This window comes from Eulemur rufifrons, chromosome 2, assembly GCF_041146395.1.
Source record: "Eulemur rufifrons isolate Redbay chromosome 2, OSU_ERuf_1, whole genome shotgun sequence".
In the NCBI taxonomy this organism is placed as follows: Eukaryota; Metazoa; Chordata; class Mammalia; order Primates; family Lemuridae; genus Eulemur; species Eulemur rufifrons.
In genome coordinates, this window is record NC_090984.1 from 125,065,361 (window position 1) to 125,076,331 (window position 10,971).

The following is a 10,971-nucleotide window of genomic DNA, read 5'->3' on the forward strand; positions in this document are numbered from 1 at the left end:
TATGCAAAATGTGTTTTTTTCCCTACCAAGCAGCTATTCAGCAGGGCTTTGTAATATCTGAACATTTAGGGAGAGCCTTGACAGGCCTGTCTCCGGCAAAGACCCTGTCATTTCCCGCAGTAATGACAGGGTTCTCTCTCGCAGACAGTGGCCTGGCGCTGGCACGGGGCAGCGCAGGGCAGGCTGGTCGCCGGTGCCCTGCTGTGCCCAGTCCCCTCCCCGGGAGGCCGGGCTCTGGGATTAGTCCCGCCACTGAGCGGGTGGCCGGCAGGAGGTGTCATAGCCAGACTGAAGGGTCTCCGGGCCTCCCCTCCCACCGGGAATGCTCTCAAATGCGCGGAACCCATTCTGCTCTCAAAGTGGCGAGGAGTTCACGCTGCAAAAAATTGCCAAAAATTACCGGGAAGTGCAGGTTTTCGTCTGCTTTGCAGCAGCGTTTGGAAATGAAATAGTTCTGTTCGCGTCGTCGGGGAATAAAAGAATCGAGTCTCGCCTAATGGAGCCCGGGTTCTGCGTGGCACAATAGAACGTGTCTCCCGGCTCCTCCCCGGAGAGCGAGAGCGAGAGGTTTGCATATCAATCTGCACGCGCCCAGGGGGAGTAGACGGCGCCGGCACGCACTACCCACGGTAAACCAATTTTGCCGGCGTTATGTATCTGTCACTTACAATTAAATCTGTGAAAAATATGGGCTCTGAAATGAGTCTCGGGTAATTTGATTTACGCCGTAGTGGAGAAATCCGAGATTTCATCGCAGGGTGGACGGTGCTGTCCTCGAGGAGGGCCCCTGACCCCAGGTGGCTCGCGGGTGCATGGCCGGCGGTTTAGGGCTCCCCGAGACACGCACGGGCTGGGATCTGTTTCTGTGCGTCGGAGACACCGTTGACGCTGCCCGAGCCAGGGCTGCGCGTCACCTGCCAGGGCCTTGGGCTCTCAGGCAGGAAGCCGGGCCCCCACACCTGCCGCTGACCCCCGACCCTGTGCACCCCTGCACCGCTCGGCCTCAGGGCCCCAGCCCGCACGCACGGCTCGCGGGGCAGAGGGTGGCAGAGGTCACAGCCTCCCTTTCTTTTGCCTCCGGGTTTGTCGTTCTCATGGGATTTTCTCCCGCTTGTGCTCACCCGGGTCCTGCCGGTCTGGGGGGTGTGGGTTTGGCTTTCCCAGCTGGCCGTGCGTCAGAGTGACAGCTGCCTGACAGTCCCCCTGGGCTCCGAGGCCGTCACCCTTCTGTGGGGTGTCCTTGCCCCATCCCACGAGTGCTCCCGCCACCCCTGCCGCGCCCTCGGCCCCTGAAGGACTTTGGCCTGGGGCCCGAGGGTCTCTGGACAGGAGAGGCGTCAGGGGCCGGGCAAGGGGTGTCCTGCTCCGTCCCGCCCTGGCCTGGGCCCAGCTGCCCTGAAGGACCGAGCACCCCTCTGCGCACGCAGGGGTCTGCAGCCTGCTGCCCCTGCCCTCTGTGCCCTGTGCCGGGCCACTGGGCTGTGCACCGCCAGCCTCCCCGTGCCTGGGCTTGGCTCCTCCCTGCCCCACGACCCCGTGTGGGATGCGATCCCCGGAGCAGGGCCGCAGCGTCCACATTCCTGCCTCATGGGTGCCCGTGCTGGGCCCGGTCGGCCGCCCCAACTCGCGGCTGCCCCTGCCCTGTATTTAGCTCAGGTGTGCCGCCTCCTCCCCCAGGTGAAGGTCGTGCTGCGGGTCTGGCCGGCCCAGGGGGCCCAGCGCCCGGCCGAGTCCACGTCCTTCCTGAAGGTGGACGCTCGGAAGAAGCAGGTGACCCTCTATGATCCGGCGGCTGGTCCCCCAGGCAGCGCAGGCCCCCGGCGAGCCGCCACCGCAGTGGTGCCCAGGTTGTTTGCCTTTGACGCCGTCTTCCCCCAGGACTCCGAGCAGGTACAGCAGCAGGAGGACTGGGTGGGCATCCTCGGGGGGCCTGGGGGCCGGCGCTGGCTCAGGACCAGGGACAGATCTGTGCTGGCCCCTCTGCGAGGGGTGAGGAGGAAGGAGGCGGAGAGCGGGGCCCAGCTGGCCCGGTGCCCACCGAGTCTGCCCTTGGGGGGCTCCACTCCGTCACTGCTGCTGCTGCGGGCCCAGTTGCTAGGGAAACGCCTGGCTTTCGGAGCCCACCCTGCTCGGAAGCTTCCTGAGCAGTGGTGTGTTTTCCCCTGAGCACAGGGGCACCCAGTGCTCCCTGCGTGTGCCATGTGCAGTGAGACCGTGTGTCGTGGTCATCCCTGGCATGTGTGCACGTTGGCTGCAGAACGTCTGTGTTTTATGGGGTGTGTGTCCGCCTGTGCACACGTGTCTGGCTGGTGCATCCTGTGTGCACCGTGTATAGTCTGTGTCCTGTTCACGTGTGTTCCGTGCTTCCTGCATGCACATGAGGGGGTGCATCTGTGGTCCTGCGTGTGCCAGACGAGCCCCCTCGTGGGCTGACTCCTGGGTGCGACAGGGACAGACAGGTTTTGGGTTCGCAGACGTGGTGGAAGGCAGGTGGCCGCGGGCCCCAGCCCTGGCACCGCCCGCTCCTCTGTCCCCCTCTAGGCGGAAGTCTGCTCGGGGACCGTGGCCGACGTGCTGCAGTCTGTGGTCAGCGGGGCTGACGGCTGCATTTTTTCCTTTGGCCACATGAGCCTTGGTGAGTGCGCCGTCCTGCCCTGGGTGGGCGCTGCCGAGCGCCCCACGCCCCTCTCGGCTGCTGCGGTCGCTGGCTGCACTCCAGGCGGGAGAGAGGAGGGTTCTCCATCTGGGCAGTGGGTGGGCGTGTGGGACCCCGGGGTCGTGGAGAGGAAGCGGAAGCCCTGCGGAGCTGGAAGGCAGAGGCCTTGGAACGGATCAGAGGAGGCCCCTGAGGTCTCGGTGGCCCCAGGTTGGCCCTGAGGATCCTCATCGGGGCCGGGGAGTTGGCCCCGGGTCTGGCCCAGCCTCGAGGGCTTGCTGTGCGGCGTGGGGGTGCTGACGGGCCCGCGCCGTCTGCAGGGAAGTCGTACACCATGATCGGGAAGGACAGCTCGCCCCGCAGCCTGGGCGTCGTGCCCTGCGCCATCTCCTGGCTCTTCAAGCTCGTCACAGAGCGCAAGGAGAGGACGGGCGCCCACTTCTCCATCCGCGTCTCGGCCGTGGAGGTGTGCGGCCGGGACCAGAACCTGCGGGACCTGCTGGCCGAGGTGGCCCCCGGCAGCCTGCAGGATGCCCAGTCTCCAGGAGTGTACCTGCGGGAGGACCCTGTGTGTGGGGCGCAGGTGCGCCGACACGGCCGGCCCGCCGGGGGGCACGGGGCGTGGGGGCTGGGGCTGCGCTCGGCCCCGAGCCGCTGAAGGTGCGGTGGCCTCGGCCTTTCCTGCAGCTCCTGAACCAGAGCGAGCTGAGGGCGCCCACGGCGGAGAAGGCGGCCTTCTACCTGGACGCGGCGCTGGCGGCCCGCAGCACCAGCCGCGCGGGCTGCGGGGAGGACGCGCGGCGCAGCTCGCACATGCTCTTCACGCTGCACGTCTACCAGTACCGCGTGGAGAAGTGCGGCCGCGGAGGAAGTAGGTGCCGTGCCCAGCGCGTGTGCACGCAGGACCTGCGCGTCAGCTGAGACCCAGCCCCGGGCTCCCTGGCGTCCACTGTCCCCTGGGGGTGTCCCCTGAAGACTCCTGTTTGAGCCTGGGGCCCTGGGGCCTCACTGTCATTGCCTGCCCTGTGGTTTCAGTGTCCGGAGGCCGAAGCCGCCTGCATCTCATCGACCTGGGCAGCTGTGAGGCGGCACCTGGCAGGGCTGGGGAGGCTGCCGGGGGACCCCTGTGTCTGTCCCTGTCGGCCCTGGGGAGTGTCATCTTGGCCCTGGTCAACGGAGCCAAGCACGTGCCCTACCGGTGAGTGTGGCGCCTCGGCAGGTGCAGGGTGGGCGCGGGTCGGGGGCTGGGCAGTGGCTGGAGAGAGGCCAGGCCCTCGTGTCTGGAGTGTCCAGCACTCCTGGGGGCCCTCGGGGTCCTGGGTTCTTGGCTCATCCCCCGCCTGAGGGGCCTGGATGCCCAGGGGCTGCCTTGGGCCTGGCACCAGGCTGGTGGCAGGTGCTGGAGCCCGGGGTGCAGGGACAGAGTGGATGCCAGACCGGACCCCGGGTTCCCCCTCACCCAGCCTCCCACGCTGAGGTCTGAGCCCCCTCGGCCCCCAGGGACCACCGGCTCACCATGCTGCTGCGGGAGTCCCTGGCCACCAGCAGCTGCCACACCACCATGATCGCCCACGTCTCGGATGCGCCGGCCCACCACGCCGAGACGCTCAGCACCGTGCAGCTCGCTGCCCGCATCCACCGCCTGCGCAGGAGGAAGGCCAAGGTGGGTCCATCTCCTGCCCGCCCCCGTCCTGAGGGAGTCCCACCCGGCTCCCGCTGGCCCCGTGGGGCGTGGTGGGGGAGGGGGCAGGAGGAGGGCCGGGGTGGGCCGGCTGAGCGTCCGTGGCACAGGGCTGTGCCGTGCGGCCCTGCCCGCAGGGTCGGGGAGCCCAGCCCGAGGTCCCTGGACGCGTCAGAACTGCCTGCAGCGGGGCTTGCAGAGCTGGGCCCTCTCCAGCCTGCCGTCCAGGCCTGGGACGCGCAGCCAGCTCAGCGGGGGGCTGCCCAGGCACCCCCACAGCAGCGCGGAGGCCCTGGGTTGCAGTCGCGGCCGTGAGCAGGCACCTCGCCTTTCTGAGCTTCTGTCCCTCCCTGAAATGCTGACTGGCACTGTTTTGCTTGCAAAGTGGCTGACGAGAGTCACGTAGGGGCTTGCCCAAGACTTTTAGCGCAGTTCTCGGACTTGGGCAGAGCTTGCTTGGTGGCTGCTGCCGTGGCTTTCGTCACAGGGACCACAGCGCTGAGTCGTGGGAGGGTGCAGGGGAGAGGGTGCAGGGGGGCCAGGCTCACGCAGCGTCCTTTGCCACCCAGTACGCCTCCAGCTCCTCGGGCGGGGAGAGCTCCTGCGAGGAGGGCCGTGCCCGCCGCCCCCCGCACCTGCGGCCCTTCCACCCGCGCACCGTGGCGCCAGACCCCGACCGCCCGGGCGCCGGGCCGCCCCGAGACCCGGATTACTCGTCCAGCAGCGAGCAGTCCTGCGACACCGTCATCTACGTGGGGCCGGGCGGGGCGGCGCTGTCGGACCGGGAGCTCACCGACGACGAGGGCCCCCCTGATGTCGTGCCCATCATCCCCGCCCTGAGCCGCCGCCGGCCGTCCGCCGGCCCGCGAGACGCCGACCACTTCCGCTGCAGCACCTTCGCCGAGCTGCAGGAGCGGCTGGAATGCATCGACGGCAGCGAGGGGCCCCTGGGGCCCCCGGGTGGCTCCGATGGGGCCTGGGCCAGCCCCGCCCGAGGGAGCAGGAAGCCCTTGGCACCCGAGGCCGCCGCCCCCAGGAAGGCCACGGGCTCCACAAAGGCGGCTGGCGCCCCTCAAGGCAGCCCCGGCCCGGGCACCCACCGGGGTGCCCCCGAGCCCTCCACGGCCAGCGCCTGGGGTGACCAGAGTGAGGACAGCAGCGCCCGGCCTGCGTTGCCTGCCCCGGACAAGGCCCCGGTGGGGGGAGGCAGGAGGCCGCTGCCCAGCCCAGCCCCTCCGCCCTTTCAGGCAGAGGCTCACGGAGCCCCGGAGGAGCCCGGGGGAGGGGACGCTGACAGTGTGGTGCGGACGCCCCCCGTGGGCACGAGTGGGGCCCCCATGCCCCCGGACGCAGCCTCCCCCCGCCCGGCTGCTCGCGGCCGTCTGGAGCGGGGCCTGCTGACCGCCACGGTGACCCTGCAGCAGCCGGTGGAGCTCAACGGCGAGGACGAGCTGGTGTTCACGGTGGTGGAGGAGCTGTCCCTGGGTGGGCTCGCGGGCGCGGGGCGGCCCCCCAGCCTCGCCAGCCTGGGCAGCAGCTGCTCCCTGCAGGCGCTGGCCTCGGGCTCCCGGCCCGTCAGCATCATCAGCAGCATCAACGACGAGTTCGACGCGTACACCTCGCCCGCCCCCGAGGGCCCGGGCGGCCCTCCCCTCTGCCCCCCGCCGCAGCCTCCCCTGGGCCCCGACTCCCCCGCAGGGACCGACGCCCCTGCCCTGGACAGGCCCCTGGAGGGCGGCAGCCGGGGCTTCCCACAGCAGGACAGAGCCGACAGCCCCGGCCCGGCCCGGAGTCCTCACCCCGGGGAGGTGGCTGCGGCAGTTCCGGCCCGACTGGGGAGGGAGCCCCAGGCTGGGTCCCCTCGGGGGGCGGCCGCGGCACAGAGCATCCACTCCAGCCTGCCCTGGAAGCCCACGACAACCTCAGCGGCCAGCCGCGCGGGCTGCGCGCACCGGGGCCAGAGCCCGCCTGGCCGAGGCCTGTTCGAGGACCCGTGGCTGCTCCGGGCGGGTGACTGTGACGTGCTCCAGGCGGCCTCTGCCGGCAGGGCCCCCAGCCCCACCCTGAGCTCCCCCCGGCTGCCTGAGGCCCCGGCGACGCTGGCGTGTGCCCAGAGGGTGGTGGACGGGTGTGAGGTGGCGGCCAGGGCGGCCCGCAGGCCGGAGGCCGTTGCTCGGATCCCGCCGCTGCGGAGGGGTGCCACCACGCTGGGCGTGACCGCGCCCGCGGTGTCCTGTGGGGACACGCCGGCTGAGGTGGGCGGCTCCGGCAGCCTGAAGGCCTCCCCCACCAGCAAGAAGAGCCTGGCTGCCAAGGGGGGCTTCTTCCCGAGGCCCAGCGGGGTGGCCCCCCCGGCCCCGCCTGTGCGCAAGTCCAGCTTGGAGCACAAGAGCGGCCCGGGCCTGGCCCCCACCCAGGCCGTGGGCCTGACGCGGGTTGGGGCTGCCACCGTCTTCCGAGGGGAGGAGGAGGCCAGGCCCAGTGGCCGGACCGACCACTCTGTCCCCAGGGCCACGTCCAGCCTGAAGGCCCGGGCTGGCAAGGTGGAGGTGGCACAGCGCCCCACCGGCCACGGGTCTCTGGAGCGGTACGAGGGCCTGGCCCACGGCGGCAAGGTCAGGGAAGCCCCTGGGCGGTCTCCCCGGGCCGTGCCCAGGTTGGGTGTGCCGCCTGGCAGCCCCACACCCGGGCCGGCCCCTGCCTACAGGAGCAGCCTGGCCAAGGGGGTGGGAGCCCCCAAGCCCCCGCCTGGCGGGGCCAAGGGCCGTAGTCTAGTGGCCGGTGGGCCACGGGCTCTGGGTGCTTCGGTGAAGCCTCTGGCCTCTGTGGCGGGCAGGACCCCCGGCGGCCCTGTGACAGGTGCCAGGGTGGCCCCGAAGGCTGGGCCGGGCGTTGGGGCCAAGACCAGTCGTGGCACCATCATGGGCACCAAGCAGGCGCTCCGGGCTGCCCACAGCCGCGTCAACGAGCTGGCGGCCGGCGGAGCCCCCAGCAGAGCCAGCCCCTCGTGGGGCGCGGCCGACTCGGACAGTGGCAACGACAGCGGCGTGAACGCGGGCGAGGAGCGGCCGCCCACGTGCCCGGCGCTGCCCTCGCCCTACAGCAAGGTGACGGCGCCGCGGAGGCCCCAGCGCTACAGCAGCGGCCACGGCAGCGACAACAGCAGCGTGCTGAGCGGGGAGCTCCCGCCCGCCATGGGCCGCACGGCCCTGTTCTACCACAGCGGCGGCAGCAGCGGCTACGAGAGCATGATGCGCGACAGCGAGGCCACCGGCAGTGCGTCCTCCGCCCCGGACTCCACGAGCGAGAGCGGGGCCGCCTCCCCGGGCGCCCGCTGCCGCAGCCTCAAGTCTCCCAAGAAGAGGGCCACAGGTGGGTGGCACAGCCGCCTACAGCTCACGGGGCTGGGGGTGCTCGGTGGACAGGCGTGGCCGGCGCGGAGCCAGAGGCGCAGGTCCCCGCCGGGTCACCGACCTCCGCGTGTGGGCGGCACCGGGCTCTGCGGTGTGGACACCAGAGCAGCAGCCCTGTCTCTGGGCCCCGCCCTGCCCTGGGCCGGCCTGTCTGTGTCAGAGCCACCAGCGCGGCCCCCCAGTGTCGCCCAACTAGGCCACTAGGAGCCGGGAGAGGACCCCGCCAGGACTGCCCGGGGGGGCGGCAGTGCCAGGCCAGGCTGGGGAGCCGCCTGGTGGAGCCAAGCGGGGGAGCCAGGCAGGCCCGTGGGTCTGGCCCGGGGGTCGCCCTCCCCATGCCCGCAGTGAGAGCCGGGCAGTGCCATGAGGCAGGGATAGTCGGGGCTCCCTCCGGGGGGCGGGGGCTGACCTCGGGGCGCTGCTGTGTGGGCAGCTGGTGTCACTGTGCAGGGCAGAGGACCTGGCACGGCTCCGGGGACTGAGAGTTCTGGGGGACAGGAGCACAGTTTCCTGTCCCTGCAGTGAGTGGTGTCCCCGTGTCCATGTGCTGCTCCGGCCTGTCTGACCCGGCGGGGGCAGGCGTGGCCGAGTCCCGGGCTGGGCCCCCGGAGCCCGCAGTTGGGCCCGGCCCAGCTGCTCGCCCAGCGCCGGCTCTGTTTCAGGTCTGCAGAGGCGGCGGCTGATCCCGGCCCCCCTGCCGGACGCCGCCGCCCTGGGCCGCAAGCCCAGCCTCCCCGGGCAGTGGGTGGACCTGCCCCCGCCCCTGGCCAGCTCCCTCAAGGAGCCCTTCGAGATCAAGGTGTACGAAATCGACGACGTGGAGCGGCTGCAGCGGCCGCGCCCGGCCCCGAGGGAGGACCCGGCCGAGGTCAGGCCCGTGGCGGGCTGGGGGTGGAGGCTGAGCCCTGGCGGGAGGCTGGGTGGCCAGGTGACGGCTCACCAGGCCCCTGAGGCTGTGGCCAGGCAGTCCCTAACCCCACCTTTTCTCACCCACAGCCCTTCCAGGACGTGAAGGTAGGAGCCCGCCCTGCCCAGCCTGCGGTGTCCCCGGTGGGCAGCGGGTGGGTGGCTGGAGGGGGTCTTGAGGCCACCATTGCTGTCCCCTGGGGTTCTGCCTGGTCGGGGTCCCAGAGCTGCGCCAGGATCCAGGCAGGCACCGGCAGGCTGCCCCAGGGGCACCGCGTACTGACACGCACAGGGCCCTACCTGTGGGGGCCCCAGGAGCCCCACCCCCGGCCGGCAGGTGGCGGGAGTGGGCGCCATGCTGGGGTGCTGGGCGTCCCTGGGCCCAGGCCGTATCCTCCACCGCCCTGCGCAGGCCCCGCTGTGTGTCGGCGCGAGACTGAGGCAGGCGGAGCGCAGGCAGCAGCGGCTGCAGGAAGTGCGGGCCAGGCACGAGCGCCTGTGCGCGGAGCTGGCCGAGACCCAGGGCCGGCTGATGGTGGAGCCCGGCCGCTGGCTGGAGCAGTGTGAGTGTCGCCCCGGAGCCCCCGGAGGCGCAGGCCCGTGGGACCCTGGCCGTGCCCCGCCCTGGCCCTCCTCACTCCTGCGTGCCCTGGAGCCAGCCCCACTGCTCCCTGAGCCCTGGCGGTGGCCTCACGCATCCCGTGGGGGAGGCCGGGGGCGCGGACGCCGTTCTTGCCCCGACCCCGCGCCTGACCCGGGTGCCCGCTGTCCTCCCCTGCCCAGTCGAGGTGGACCCGGAGCTGGACCCCGAGTCGGCCGAGTACCTGGTGGCCCTGGAGCGAGCCACGGTGGCCCTGGAGCAGTGCGTGAACCTGTGCAAGGCCCACGTCATGATGGTCACCTGCTTCGACATCAGCATCGCGGCCACTGCGGCCGTCCGGGGGCCGCAGGAGGTGGACGTCTGAGGCTGGCAGCGGGCACGAGAGGGGACGTGCAGGGTGTGAGGGCAGCGTGTGGGTTGGAGCGTGGATGTGTCGCGGTGGCGGGAGGCGGACACGGGGCTGCGCGGGGCGCCGATGGGGCCTGCCAGCGGAGAGCAGGGGCGGGAGGGCCCGCCTGGGGGTCGGAGCGGGACGGAGTGCGTGCGCGAGAGACCGGGAGACTGTTGCCGCCCAGCAGCAACGCAAGTGCCTTTGACTTTGATGTGACTTTTCTCGTTTGTGCATTTGGTGCTACGGACTCAAGACACCAGCAGACCGTGTGCTGGGCCCCGGCGCGGGCCGGGCCAGCTGCGTCTGTGGGTCTCGCCTGCTTCACGCCGAGCAGTGTGTGCGGCAGGACGGACCTGCGCTCGCCAGGGCTCTAGGGCTCAGCACGGCCTCTCTTTGCAGCGGTTCCCCCCGGGTTGGGGGTCTGTTCGTTCCCAGCGCAGACCCCCCGCCAGGGGCCTCACGGGGGGGACGGCGACCTCGGGTTCCCTCCCTTCCCGGAGGACCCTGCGCTGTCGGGAGACAGCGAGGGCAGCTCACAGGGCTGGGCCTCAGGCACACGCTGCCTCTTCCACGGCAGGAATTTTTACCAAAACCTCAAGCAAAAAACAAAACAAACCACCGCCGCCAACAAAGATGGGGATAAGGGTTTTGTAAAGGTTCTGGAAGGTTCATATTTTTGTATCATTTTGTCTATAAATGCGGAATTTGCCGTGGGGATTTGAAGACAAATGATCTATGTTTCTACGGTTTTCTACGGAAGGTGCCCCTCGGGCGGGGCTCTCCCCCGCTGCGGGAGGCGGGCTCTTCCTGGGGGTGCCCTGGGCCGGGTGGGGTTCCTCGGGAGGCGCTCTTGCCAAATGCAGATGGGGGGTGAGCCGGCAGTGTTCGTGACTCCCCACACGGCAGGTTTGTGCTTTCTGACTGTCGTGCGTTTTGGGGGCATCCAGATGTTTGTACAAATGTGTAGGTGACACCTTGCTACAGCTTTTATTTGTGAATAAAAGATGCATCGATTGTTCACGCAGTTGCCGAGTTCCCCGGGCATCTCTGAACACCTCGCCCCGGCCTGCTGCCCTCCGGGGTCTGTGGGACGGCTTCCGGGCAGGGAGGGTGGCGGGCGGCAGGACTGGTGGGATCGGGACTCGTACCTGCGTCTCCTCCCGGTCCCTCCCACCTCCTCTTCTGGGCTCTGCCCAGCTCCGGCCCAGGCTGGGGTGGGCAGCCAGCTTGGGGGCTGGGCTGGGGGGAAACAGCCTTTTCTGGTGGGCTCCTGGCTGCCTTTCCACTGGGTTATGTCATCAGGGGAAATTGAGGCAGGGGTGG

The 10,971-nt window shown here is 70.4% G+C and overlaps 1 protein-coding gene across 1 annotated transcript in view; it reads left to right on the plus strand.

Moving 5' to 3' along the window:
• Positions 1-10,073, plus strand: part of KIF26A (kinesin family member 26A) — a 37,812-nt gene extending 27,739 nt beyond the window's left edge. The window contains exons 6-15 of the mRNA XM_069493175.1: positions 1,678-1,890; positions 2,542-2,635; positions 2,977-3,239; positions 3,344-3,527; positions 3,692-3,854; positions 4,157-4,319; positions 4,907-7,709; positions 8,413-8,618; positions 9,069-9,219; positions 9,440-10,073. Coding sequence (XP_069349276.1) covers positions 1,678-1,890; positions 2,542-2,635; positions 2,977-3,239; positions 3,344-3,527; positions 3,692-3,854; positions 4,157-4,319; positions 4,907-7,709; positions 8,413-8,618; positions 9,069-9,219; positions 9,440-9,621 — 4,422 coding nt within the window. The 3' untranslated portion in view covers positions 9,622-10,073. The remainder of the gene's footprint in view (positions 1-1,677; positions 1,891-2,541; positions 2,636-2,976; positions 3,240-3,343; positions 3,528-3,691; positions 3,855-4,156; positions 4,320-4,906; positions 7,710-8,412; positions 8,619-9,068; positions 9,220-9,439) is intronic.
• Positions 10,074-10,971: the final 898 nt, after the last annotated feature.